This window comes from Miniopterus schreibersii (assembly GCF_964146895.1).
Source record: "Miniopterus schreibersii genome assembly, chromosome: 16".
Lineage (NCBI taxonomy): Eukaryota > Metazoa > Chordata > Mammalia > Chiroptera > Miniopteridae > Miniopterus > Miniopterus schreibersii.
In genome coordinates, this window is record NC_138116.1 from 32,251,964 (window position 1) to 32,265,917 (window position 13,954).

Below are 13,954 nucleotides of genomic sequence, written 5' to 3' on the forward strand. Positions count from 1 at the left end.
ACGTTGCACCTTAGCAAAAGTCCTATACCATTCCTTTCCACATTCAGAAAATACTTACTGAGCACCCACTACAAGTCAGGCAATAACAACTCCTCCCCGACGAAGTCACCTCTGATGAGCCCAGCCTGAACTCTTTCTCAACCATTCTGGCCCCTACCACTCATTTTAGCTCTCACTCATACACAATTCTGAATCAATCCTTCACGTTTTCTCTCCCATAAAACTGATCCTCATAAGGGATAGAAAATGGTGTCACTTCTTTGGTATTACCACAATGGAGATCATGCTTAATAAGAAACGTAAGTAAGAAGAGGGTCCTGAGCTTTGGTTTTGCTCAAGAGCTCAGCTCCCTAATCATCACATCTATTTTATAATGTATACCATGGTATAATACTTGTTTTCAAACCATTTCTTAACAGTAAATACTTTAAACAAATAAAATCAATACATAACATTGCTAAAAGTAGATCAGCTCTGGTTAAAATGAAGTACCAACCTGATGTCTGCCCCCAACATCATCCCTGGGACACCTACAAGGAATCCCTAATCTATCTGGAACTAGTAGTTTGAAAACCTATAGTTATAAATAGAGCACTGTCAGGAGACCCCAAACTCGGACACAAACAAGGCTACCTAATTCATTTGACCCCTTCCCTCCATCTGCTTTCCAAAAGGCCCTATGGTTATTACTCCCTAGACAGTCCCAGGAAATGTCTTGAAGGCAGAGAAAGAGTTCCTGGGCAATGCTCATGCCAAGAGTGCACAACTTGCTAGAGCCACAGTATTTTTCCTTTTTCTTTTAACAAGCATCAGGCTTCTGAAAGCAAAGCTTAAATAACGCTTGGAGCAATTAGAAGAGAGGCTGGGAAAAAGAGGCATGCTAAGTGGCTTGTTAAAATTCTGTAAAGAGCAGTCCTTCCAAGATGCTTCCTTATATTCATCATCAGTCAAAAATAATTGTACAAAAATTCTATCAACACCAGGACTCGTCTTTTTGTTGCTAAAATAAATCTAGACAAGAGCAATGGGTTTAGGGTAGGCACTGAATCAGCAGTGAATTAGAATTTTTCAGCATTCAGCACCAACAGAAAGGAGTCAGTTAGGTCTGAGGTAAGTGAAAACAGAAGTTGCCATAGTAACTTGAACATTTACCCTAAAAAGGCTGGACTGGGGATGGGGGTGGGAAAGTAGGTCAATGTTTCTGCCTAACTAGCTCTAGATCTTGGCTTCCTCTCTCCTCATCTAAAGCAGTGTCCTCCTCCTTCCCCACCCCCAACAGGATCAAGAAGGGGAAAATCAGGTGACAGTCACTCCTTCAAAAGGCAAAAGGTGAGGAGAAGCCCAGGCAGAGGGAAGGGGAACCAAGAGGACAGCCCACCAAAAACCTCATGAGTGCCCTGGGACTACCCCTGGGAGAGCAGTTGCTGATCAAGGGCACCAGTGCTAAGAAACTGTTGCTGGGTTACCACAGATCAGAAATTGCCATTTTCCCTGTAGCAGTTTAAGTGCACCTAACGAAACACTTGGGAATGCATTATTAACAGCTTTGGGTTGGGGCAGTGCTGGGGAGGGATGAGTACTCTGGCATAGAAGAAACCTGACGCCCTTAGCAAAAGGCATCCTTTGATGGCTGAAACTGTGAACAGGGCCCAAGGAGGGACTAAAAGACAGAAAGGCAGGGAGGCGTAGAAAGTTCCCTTTCAAAACCAGCTGATTTTGCTAACGCAGAAACACAGTGCCCTTTGACTTCACTCTGAAACAGCTACTACTCCAAGGCAGCGAGGGCGACTCTGTCTCTGAGATGACGTGAAGAGCGCCAGAGCTCATTATTAGCTCTTCCACCTGGGGTGCCAACACACATAGGAAGCAAGTTAAACAGAAAGCATTGGGAACAGGTGCAGTTCAACTTTCTTGTAGCTGTTAGGGTCTGCCTAGGACTAACCCAAGGCACTACGAATGATTTTAACAATCTGGTGTGAAAACCCTGGTATTCTAGAAGATGAAAGATACAGGAGGGAAGTCCAAAAAGCAGAAACATCTTTGTAACCAGTGAGTGTTTCAAACTTTAACCACTCAGGATCCTGCTGCTGCAGTTATTATACAGCAGCGGGTCTAGGTTTCCATGGGACAGGCCATTCAAAGTAGATTGGGAAACTTATTTCAACCCAGCAGTACACCTAGTTGCAGAAGATTAGGAAGGACAGGCTCAGTTTCAAATTCGAGCTCATGTATTCAGAAACATCTGCAAATTGTCCCTTTGTACTTCTGCACATGTCTCTACTCCTCTGCCCTATGAAACAGGAACATTTAAGGTGACTTTAGAGATCATGAGTAGCCAAGACCTTTGGAGAGGAGCACTGAGAACAACCCTATTGTATGGGCAAGGGATTCAAGACCGGAAGGACTAGGCACCAGGCCTCCATCAGTACTACGGGCAGGAGGAGCACAGGCTGTGCATAAACTTAAGGCAGAAGGCTACAGGCAGCAATAAGTCAGTCACTCCTATGAGAGGAATGTGAGAAGAGATACTATTCTATTATGACTTCTTTTCAGAAGAGTCTTCAATTCATTTACATAGAGCAGCACGGAGGACAAAGGAGAAGTTTGTGGAACAAATCGTTTTTTAAAATGTTGTATTACAGAAAATGTTCAAGCTCAAGCATACGCAAAGTAGAGAGAATAGGTTAATGACCTATCACAGCCTCAAAACTGACCAATATTCTAGTGCTAATCTTAAAGCCAATAGGGACCATTCTAGCGAAGGGTTCTAAGTGTTACATAACAAAACCCTGCAACACCGAATGGCAAATTTCTATATTCAACTAGGAATTCCAGGAGATAGGTACTCTAGGAAAGCCACAGTGAGTAAAGGAAAACAGACTCCCATTCCCTTTCTTGAGGAATGTCCAACAGAATAATTATACCTGCAGGGTGTTTCTACGAGTTAAATTATCTGAATTTTTAATTCCTAAAAGATGCATTTGCAATTCATTTATGTTTCCTGAGCAAGAATCTGTCTGTACCAAACCACGAGAAAGGCCCCACAATGACCACAGTCAGCCTTCCAGGGCTGTATCATGTTTACAACCACTTTCCATTCTGATGCAAGAATTTGGAGTAAAGTTCAGGGGAACAAGACAGCACAGATTTAGTTCATTGATGACCTACTAAAACCCACCATATGCTGGTATTTGGAGAAGCTAAAGCAAGGTCTCTACTTACTGGTACTGTTACATCATCATAAAAACTCCAAGCTAAGGCCCATCTCATTGTCCGACCTTGACAGAATTCAGTGTAGGTGACTTTAGGAACCTGAAACCAACAAACACAGCATCTCATCAAATTGAAGTCATTCTACCAATATGTTTCTGGCTGCTGCCTCATGTGAAATTATGTGTTGGTCTTTCTTTTTATCAGTTAACAAACATTAATATCCCAAAACAATTATACATAGCTGCCTAATAACCAATAAATAAGTTATCTCTCAACAGAGTTGTGGATTTTTCCCCCCTCCCATAAAACATTAGAAAAAATTTATAGTTCTGGCTTGAGATCCAAATATATGAACCACCCAAAACACAGCTCTTCAAATAATCATTGGTAAAATGATTTGAATGTTGTTGTTGTTTTCTTTTTGTAAGACAGCCACTGGATGGCTAGACATACCTATGTAGTCTCCCTTTTGTCTATCAGATTTTAAGAAAGAAAATGAAACAACTCTAGCTGTTATAATTTTAACAACAACAACAAAAAAGTGTGCTAGGGAACACAGCATAAGTAGAATGTCAGAGAGAAACCAGAAATCAGAAATTTGGCTTCCACCACTGACCCACATCTGATTTTTCTTTGAAAAGTCATCCTGCCCAGGCTTACTCATGCCAAAACACCATAAACTGGGAGGGGCAATGGGAATAGTGGGGGAGCATTTATTTGCCACTTGCTTTTCAAAACAGAAGCAAAGGGCTGAATCCATGTGGACTGCACCATAGAGGGAAACAAACTTTCTGAGGATAGCTCTGGTTCTAGCTGTTCTTTGACAACTAAACGCATAATCCAGAACAAGTCCCTTAATGTATGTAGCCTTGAGTTTCTGCAATTATATAAAGGAGTCAGGTGTGGTAGGTAGACACCAGGTTTTTTTATTTGTGGTTTCTCTCTGACATTCTACTCAACCTGTTTTCCCACCTTTTCTTTATTATAAGTAATTGTCAAACAAGGCCTTATTTAAATAATTTATGAAAAGTCCCTTTTGGCCCCAAAATTACAAAATTAAAAAATAAAGCAAAAATAAACAGAAAAACCCATTTAGAGATTTGAGGTATAAAGGAAAATTTTATAGTCCAACTACCACCAAAAGTAGCTGTCCAAGAACAGCAATGACAAAGGCTCACCCCTTGTATGCGGAGTTCTTCCTTCAGGGGAGCAAGGCTGCACTTCTTTCCCAGCATGCAGCTATACCACCTGGGGAAAAATCAGACAAAGTAAAACACTCTTTATGTGCTTACATTTTTTTTTTTTTAATCCTCACCTGAGGATATGTTTATTGATTTTAGAGAGAGAGAGAGGAAGGGAGAGAGAGAAACATTGATGGGTTGCCTTCTATATGTGCCCTGACTGGGGATAGAGCCCACAACCTAGGTATGTGCCCTGACCCAGAATCGAACCTGCAACCTTTTTTGGTGTACAGACAGGGCAATGCTCCAACCAACAGAGCCACCCAGCCAGGACTATGTGGTTACATTTTTAAATTTAGCATTATTCAAGTGAACAAAATGAGAACAGTAGCAAAAAATACTGAGTTAAGTTACAAGTGACAATAACAAGAACAGTATATAATGTATTTAGACAAAGAACAAATCCAGTCAAGGAAAATAAGCACAAAGCAACTTAAAAAAAACACACCACCACAAAAACCCACTTAGCCTCTCCAGTGATTCAGGGCTGTTACATATTTGTAAAGAGAGTGAAAGAGAGGTCTGCCCAGGCCTGGTGGCTCAGTTGGTTGGAGTGTGGTCCCATACACCAAAAAGGTTGCAGGTTCGATTCCAGCTCAGGGCACATATGTAGGCTGTGGGTTGGATCCCTAGTCCGGGTGCGTGCCAGAGGCAACTGATAGATGTTTCTTTCACACATCGATGCTTCTCTCTCTCTCTCTCTCTCTCTCTCTCTCTCTCTCTCTCTCTCTCTCTCTCTCTCCTTTCCTCTCTTTCTAAAACCAATAAACATTTCCTCAGATGAGGATCTCAGTTTTCCGGTGGGGGAGGGTTGTGGTCTCAGTCCCTGGGAGGGGGCAGGGGCATGCAGGAAAAGACCAATCAGTGGCTCTCTCTCATCATTGATGTTTCTGTCTCTCTCTCCCTCTCTGAAATCAATAATTTTTTTTTTTTTTTTAAGAGAGAGGTCTCACCTGTGATGCTCATAATAGAGGCCATTTAGTCTTAGGACAGAAATTAGTTAATAAATAACAATAAAAACATGTATAGCTGAAACTAATATAATGTGTGTCAGTTATACCTCAATTAAAAAAAAAAAATGCACTAAATACCCCCTCCCCATACTAAGAGAAATTGTAAAATCTAGCATAAACCTGTATTTTGAGATGTCCTCACCAGCAAATAATTTAAGGCTATATGTTACATTAGAGTTTCAACATAACATGAAATCAATTTCTTGTATAGTAAATACAAATCCAGAAGAGGGAGTGCAGAGAAGATGGAGTGAACTTGTTACAAGGTAAAAAAACAGAATTTATTTCTTCTGATTATTCTAAAAATGTTTGAAAAGTATAAACTTTATACAGGATTTCTCCTTAGACTATGAAGGATTAACTACTATGGAAATTGCCCTTTCAACATAAACAACTAGGAACTGGACAAAATATATAAAACAATTGTTTTTCAGACACTGGACAACTGCAGTGAAGACCTATGATCTCAGAGAAAGAAACAAACGAGGTGAGTCTTACAACTGCCGGAGCTTATTGCCTGAAGGAAATTTCCAAGCTGCAATGCAGGGAAAGGAAACTCAAATAGAGCCCAATAATCTTGCTGAATTGATGAGCTAGATATTGGAGTTCAGAGAGGCCTAAATGGTAAGGATTTGAATAGCAAAATACAAAAGGAGGAGCTGCATACAGACAGAATTCTGGGCATCTGCAGAGGAGTTCCCTGGAATATTTTGCAGAGTAATTATCTGCACATGCGGGGTAGAATTCTGTGAGGCTAGAGAAAGAATTCTCAGACATAGTAAATGGAGCAATTCCTGTACTCCAGACAGAGCTGGAACTAGTTTGTGGTTCTACTAGGGGGAGCAGAAAGTCCTTGTTAATAAAAGGGTATCTAGGAGAGTTCTGGAAAGCATCCTGTTTTGTAATGGGGCTTGAAGTTATTTTATATGTACCCTACTGAAGCTTAAAGGCAAGACTCGAGACTCAAACTGATCACAAGTAACTTAAGCAAGCATCAGAACTAAGTCCAACACTATTTTTTAAAATCCTCACTAGAGAATATGTTTACTGATTTTAGAGGAAGGAAGAGAGAGAGAGAGAGAGAGAGAGAGAGAGAGAGAGAGAGAGAGAGAGAAAGAGAGACATGGATAGTGAGAGAGAAACATCGATAGGTTGCTTCCCTTACAAGCCCTGAACCAGGATCAACTGGGGACTGACCGGGGATCGAACCCACAACCCAGGTATGTGCCCTGACTGGAAATCGAACCCCCAACTTTCTGGTGTACGGGACTATGCTCCAACCAAACTGAGCCACCTGGGCAGGGCAGTCCAATACTCTTTTAAAGAAATACAATGAAACACAACATCCAAAACATAAGATTTGCAATATCTAGCATTCAATGAAAAATTATTAGACATTAAAAGCAGGAAAATAACTCACAACCAGGATTTAAAAATCGAAACAGGCCAAGATTTATTTCACTTAGCATAAGACCCTTTAGGTCGATCCATGTTGTTGCCAATGGCAAGACTTCATTCTTTTTTATGGCTAATATTGTGTTATACACACACACACATATATGGTGTCCTAACAAATACATATACACACACTTTGAATAACTATAAAGTCAGTGTTTATTAAAATACATTTCATTTTCAAAACTGAGCTATTAGCTGTTACAGAGTGTATACATTTTTTGGGGGAAACCCTGTATATATAACACATCTTCTTTAGTTTGCATATCAAAGGCATGTTCAATCTGGGTCCTTTGCTATCTCTAAAAATTGGCTAGCCCAGGGAGGGGCAGTCTCTCTCTGCCCAGAAAGGTTTTCAAGGCATCAAAACATAATATATAGAAAATTAAAAGCATTTACAATACAAAGCCAGACACAAAATCTACATTCTGTATGATTCCATTTATATGAAAGTTTAGAACAGGCAAAAACTATCTGACAGAATGATCAGTGGTCACTTAAGGCTGGGATGGGTGGGGACAGACTGTAAGGAACACTAGGAAACTTTATAGGGCGATGGAAACATTCTATATCTTGATTATGGTGGTGGCTACATACACATTTGTGAAAACTCATCAAATTGTACACTTAAAATTGGAGAATTTTACTGTATGCAAGTTATACCTCAATAAAACATTTAAATATGTATATAGATTTCTAAATGTGATGTATCTTACACCTTCAAATATACATAAAGAGTAGTTAATATAGTAATGTTTCACATATTTCTTTCTTGTTTATAAAACACAGTTTAGTTACACTAAGCAACAGACACTGTATCCTGCGTTTTTCAAAGCATCACAATTACTCCTATGTCATTTGAAATTCATCTAAAGAGAAATTACAGATTTAGGAGATATACTATTATATTGCTTTAGAAATAGAGTATATTAACCAATATTTTGTTTTCACTGTTTGTGGGTTCAACAATAGGTGACTGCCACTACTTTTGTTTCATCAATCCTTTTTCCCTTTGAAAATACAAAGAAATAATTGTTCTACCTAAACTACTTTAAACAAACCCGGGTAACTTTACCTTGAACATAATCTATTTCATTTAGTGGTTTTAGAATGTTTGGAAGAAAAATAATATGCTCCCTTTAAGAAGACAGTGTATAGATGGAGAATTAAAAGAAATTTAAAAGCCTTTGGTATGTTAGGAACAACATAAAGAAAAAGAAATTAAGAGCAATAGGTGCTGACATAGTAACGTATAAAATAGGTTAACACCTTCCCTTTAAAATTAACATTCCTGAACAGATTAGATCAAAGTCACCAGAAGGCAAGAAATATCCCAAAGCAGAGACAAAAGAAAGATACTGTAAATTTCCTCAAGAGATGAAGAAAAGCAAATATTTAGATAAGTAAGTTTGTAATATTAAACTTATGTCTTTGGTACTTTATATAGCTTGGGAGAGTTCATATTTCTTTAAATCCTTGCTGTACAATAAATACTGTATTGTGAATCTTTTAAGATTTAATCTCATCAACATACTTAACGGTTTTCTGCAACAGTTATATTTCTTATAGAAAAAGCAGAGGTAACTGGGTGTATTAAAAATTCTGTGTTAACTTCACTTCTAATAAATCCTAGCTACTCTCAACAGGCATCCTGTGACAAATAATCAAAATGCAAGTAGAAAAAATGAACAAAAGTAAGATCCAGTTACCCAAGAGACTTTGAATCCATTATACTATTTTAATGATGAAAGTATCACTCTACTCATTATAGTATTTAGCAATTCCTCTGAAACAGCAGGTTTCAAGAAAAAGTATTCTGAGTCCTGGCCGGTGTGGCTCAGTTGATTGAGCATCGTGTCCTGTGCATTAAGGGGTCATAGGTTCGATTTCCAGTAGGGCACATGCCAGGATTTCGGGCTCAATCCCCAGTAGGAGGTGTGCAGGAGGCAGCCAATCAATGTTTCTCTCTCATCAATGTCTCTCTCTCTCTCTGTCTCTCTCAAACCAATAAAATCATATTTTAAAAAAATTACTATCATTAAAAAAAGAAACGAAAAAGTATTTTGAAATAATTTCAAACGCATAGGAGTTGCAAGATTAGTACAAATGATCCCAGTACACTCTTCACCCAGATTCACCAATTAACATTTTCCTCCATTTGCTTGCTCTGTGGATACATCTTTTTCTAAATCATTTGAGACTTAGCCACAGACATCATCGTGCCCCTTTAATTCTCAATATTTTGGCATATACATTTTTAAAAACAAGGACATTTTCTTTCATAACCACAGAACAATTATCAAATTGAGAAAATTTAACACTCATACAATACTATTATCTGGAATACAATCTATATTCAAATTTCACTAATTATCCCAGTAATGTCTTTCATGACAATTTTCTCCCCTGGTGCAAGACCCAATCTAGGATCATGCATTTCATTTACATGTCAAGTCTCTTTAGTCTTTTAATCTGAAACAGTTTAGGCCTATTTTTTACTTTCACAACCTTAATATTTTTGAAGAACTGTCTTACAGAATCCCTTGAGTTTGTTTACTCAACATTTCCTCATAGCTAGATTCAGGTTATCAATACATTTTGGGCATGAAGAGCAGAGGTGCTGCTGTGCCTTTCTAGGTGCCTCACATCAGGAGGGGATCACCTGGTCAAGGAGGTATTTCCCCCAGGTTTCTCCACTGTAAAGCTATTCTATTTCTCTTTGTAATTATAAGTTATCTGTGGGGAGATGCTTTGAAACTATGTAAATGTCCTGTTCCTCATCAAATTTTCCATTGTTGACTTTTCCACAAATCAATTACTACTATAACGATTGCAAAATGATTTTTCCAACTTTATTATTCCTTCTACATTTATTAGTTGGCATTCTACCGTAATGAAGAACATTTCCTCTATCCCCCTTATGCATTTTACTTGCTTATTTTATTTGGTGGCTTACAGTCCATTATTGTCTTTATCCCTTCTGAACTCATACTGTACTTGGCTTGAGCTGGCACCTATGTTCTTCTGACGTTTAACACTATAATAAAGGCATCACACCAACCCTACACACTGGGAAAATAAAGTGGCTTGCCCCCTTACAAAGGCAGGTCAAAGTCCACAGTAGAACTGGACAGTCTCTCAGCTGGAGATTGTCGTAAAATCTACAATTGTTCCCTGCACTATTCCTTATGGTACCCCATAACTATACTAGCCCCTAGTTTAAAAAAACAAGAAGGGAGGGGAAACTCTACATTAACATGAAATAACAGAATACTTGTAATATTTCCTTTCACCACCATGGACCTTAGCAGTCCTAGAACAGTCAAGAGTTAAATGATCCTATTTACTATTCATTATCATTATTAATTATATCAAATATATAATCATTTAATTCTAATGACTACCCTGTGAGGTAGCTATTGTTATCTCATTTTACCAATGAGAAAACAAAATTTAAAAGGCAAGTCAAAGAATTACATTTCAAAGTCCCAAATTATTAAATGTATTGCCCATCGCCAAATCTGTGGATTATACCCAAATTCAAGAAGTATCCACCATCTGGCAGGGAGTAGGGAATAAAAAGGAAAAAGCAAAAAGAGGGACATTGGGTGAAACCAGTATTAAGTTGATACAGATCTTTGGTTCCTGGAAAAATCGTAAAATCATTGCCATAAAGGGCATCAGCTATAGACCTACTAACCAATGACAAGAGTGAATTCAGGCCATCAGAAGTCTGATAAAGTCTGCTAATTTATTTAAAAGATTAGGAGAGTGAGTCTCTAAAAAAGAAAATGCCAGTAAGCTCAAATCACAGGCACGAAAAGTGAAAGGTAAGGATGACAAGCACCTACAAATCATCAACAATAAAAGGGCTGTCTAATAGTGCTGTATGTCAATTGTACCAACGAAAAAAGAAAAGGCTGCCTGACTAGAAGTCCAATTGCAGGCTGGGTGCAGAGGCTGTGTGGCGTGGTGGGAAGAGCACTGGACCAGAATCAGGAGATGGGGTCCCAAGTCTCTAATCTGTACAACTAAGAGGCTGTATAAACTTTACCCCAAGGGCCTTCCAGCCGCAAAATTCCTTAACATACAAAACAAAGCTGCAGTCGCTGCCGATGAAATATCAAGTACCACCACTGAGATCAGTCTAATAAAATGAACTTAGTTCATCCCACAATGTTACAAATTCTGCTTAGTTTCTGCACTTCAGGAACAAAAAGAAAAAAATCTAGAGGAATAAGCAGCAGATGCATTAAAATACTTGTTTTCAATCCCTTATTTTTCAGAGCTTCAAAATATGCAGTTCCAACAGCATTCCAAAATTTGAGAACTGCATAGTAGTATAAACATATGTCAACTATAAAAATATGAGGGAGGACATGAACGGGTAGTAGGTACAAATGAAAGGTGCCATGGTGCAGTGTCAAATTGTAAACAGTATTTGAAGTAATACTTTCAAGAAACACTGCTCTATTTTTGTTTCAAAAGAAACACTTCATTTCCTCCCTTCTTCCTATTATCATCCCTCCTCTCAACCTGCAAGAGTCCTAATGGAGCAGACAATACTGCTGAACCCTGTTTTTAATAAATTATAACCAGATAAGGTGACCAACCTCTAAACAGTCAACTCTCTAGAGACATGACAGGCTCTAGTAAGGGATCGGTTCTAACAAATGTATACCTTTCATTCAATTTGGGGGCTATGAGAGCCAGGTACAGGCACACTTGGAACATAGTGACCAATTTCTCTCCCTTAAATGATGTTCTTTTACAACACATTTTTGTAGGTAAAGTGGGACTTCGGAAATAATAAAAATTTACTGATTAAAAGACTCCTGAAAACTACCTTCCCCATTTTCCTGGTTAGCACCAGTCCCCTCTAAAGATGACAGATACTGAAATGGCCACATGGTCGTGGTTACCTCTTTTCAGAGTTTCAGGCCCTGCTACCTTTCTTTAAGACTATTTTACTTACTAAGACTCTTCTCAGTACTCAGTATTACTTAAGTCTCTTTTTTCTACACACCCTAATGGATCTTTGAATAAATCAATTTAAAACAATAATTTGTTAACCTTTGGCTTCAATGATGTGTAAATTTTCTATGACAGACCATCCAATGATTTAGTTGCTTTCCACAAATATTTAAATAAACTCACATTAAAAAAAAAACCAGAATGTTTGATTTTGAAATTGGCCTTTTACTGAAATAAGCTTTAAACATCTATAAATCCTAAAAAAGAAAAAGAGTCTTCCCTATCCAGCAATTCCACTTCTGGAAATATACCTACCTAAAAGAATTTAAAGCAGGGTCTTAAGAGATACTTGCACACCCATCTTCATAGATACATTATCCACAACAGCCGAAAGGCAGAAGCAACCCAAGTGTCCACCAACAGATGAATGGGATTAAAAAATGTAGGATATACATGCAATGGAATATTACTCAACCTTGAACAGGAAATTCTGACATATGCTATAACATGGATGAACACTGAGGACATGATGCTACATGAAAGCAGCCAGGCACAACAGTACAAAAGCTATGATTCTACTTATGTAAGGCACCTAGAATAGTCAAATTCAGAGAGACAAAAAGTAGAATGGTGGATGGCAGGGGCTGGGGAGAGGAGAAAGGGAAGTTGTTTAATGGGTATAGTTTTATTTTTCCAAGAAGAAAGAGTTCTGGACATTAGTTGCACAACAATATGAAAGCACTTAACGCTACTGAACTGTACACTTTAAAAATAGTTAAGATGCTAAATTTTGTTATGTGTATTTTACCAGTTTTTAAAAAATCTTCTCTATGTCCCAAAGCCAAATTCTAGGGTTGAAAACCTTTTGGTTTTGAACTACCACATTATCCATCATTTCAACAATACTTAGCAGGGCGAGAAGTCAAGTGAGACTTCTTTTTGAGTACCTTATGCTGCTTAATGACAGGTGTGTTGCCCAAAATAATTAGCTTTTAAAAAGGAATAGCCTTAACTCTCTTTTGGAACCAGTGAGTGATCTCAGTTTCCCTTCATTAAGTTCTTGACAGCTAAATGTCCTCACATCTGTCATTGTTTGGGAGACTGATTCCAAGAACATAATTGCTTCAAGGACTAGGCAACAAATTTACTCTGGCTCATGGGACAGATTTGAACCCATCTGTTTTCTAATCAAAAGCCATATTTGAATCAGTTTTGTTCCATCACAGTACTGAAATAAAAGCAATACAATCATATGGTATTTTCCTCCTTTCTATCCATGTAGTATAGATGATTACAGGAAACGCAAATTAATTAAAAGGCATGAAAGCATCATTAGAAACGGTCTTTGCAGACTCTAAGATCTGCTACCTGTTTGTTCTTTAGACCACTGTGATTACATTTACTCTATGTTACATGGTTTCTTTTGGAATTACACAGGGGGGAAATATTCCCATATTGTAATAACCAACTTACCTTAATCTTTTTTTAAGTTGTAAACTGTCATGGATGATCCTTTTAACAAACTCTAATTCGCCTCCTTCTGCCATGATCTCTGTGATGCCTCCTGTATTTACCGAACTAGGTGGAGGTCTTCGAGGATTTCGAGAGTTTACTCCCTGAACAACAACAAAAAACCCTGGTGAAAAATTTTACACCTTGAAACCAAGTCTTTGACTGAAATCTAGTTCTAAGTTAGAACACTTAGACATAATTTTAGTTTCCAAATATCATGCTAGATTTAGAATTTAAAAATCATATAATCATTCCAATGTTACATTTTAAAAACTGCATTCATGCAAACATCCCTTCCTAGGATCTTTTACCTTCCATCTTTGTGATTACACATACAAAATTTTACCTTTTTAAGTACCCAATTCTGTAACTTTTCCTTTATGTTTTCTGTCTTGGTATCATGTACAGTAAATATCTCACCCAAAGATTGTATAAATATTTGCTTATGTTTTCTTCTAGCACTTGTGTGGTTTTACTTTTTAAGTTTAATCCATTCCTACCTCACACCATATCAAAAAAAACCTCAAATGGCTCAAGGACCTAAAT

At 38.0% G+C, this 13,954-nt stretch overlaps 1 protein-coding gene across 1 annotated transcript in view; it reads right to left on the reverse strand.

Annotated features, from left to right (window-relative positions):
- Positions 1-13,954, reverse strand: part of METTL16 (methyltransferase 16, RNA N6-adenosine) — a 55,015-nt gene that overhangs the window by 12,837 nt on the left and 28,224 nt on the right. Inside the window, exons 6-8 of the mRNA XM_081161878.1 lie at positions 13,370-13,512; positions 4,392-4,461; positions 3,223-3,312 (exon numbers count right to left, since the gene is read on the reverse strand). Coding sequence (XP_081018004.1) covers positions 3,223-3,312; positions 4,392-4,461; positions 13,370-13,512 — 303 coding nt within the window. The remainder of the gene's footprint in view (positions 1-3,222; positions 3,313-4,391; positions 4,462-13,369; positions 13,513-13,954) is intronic.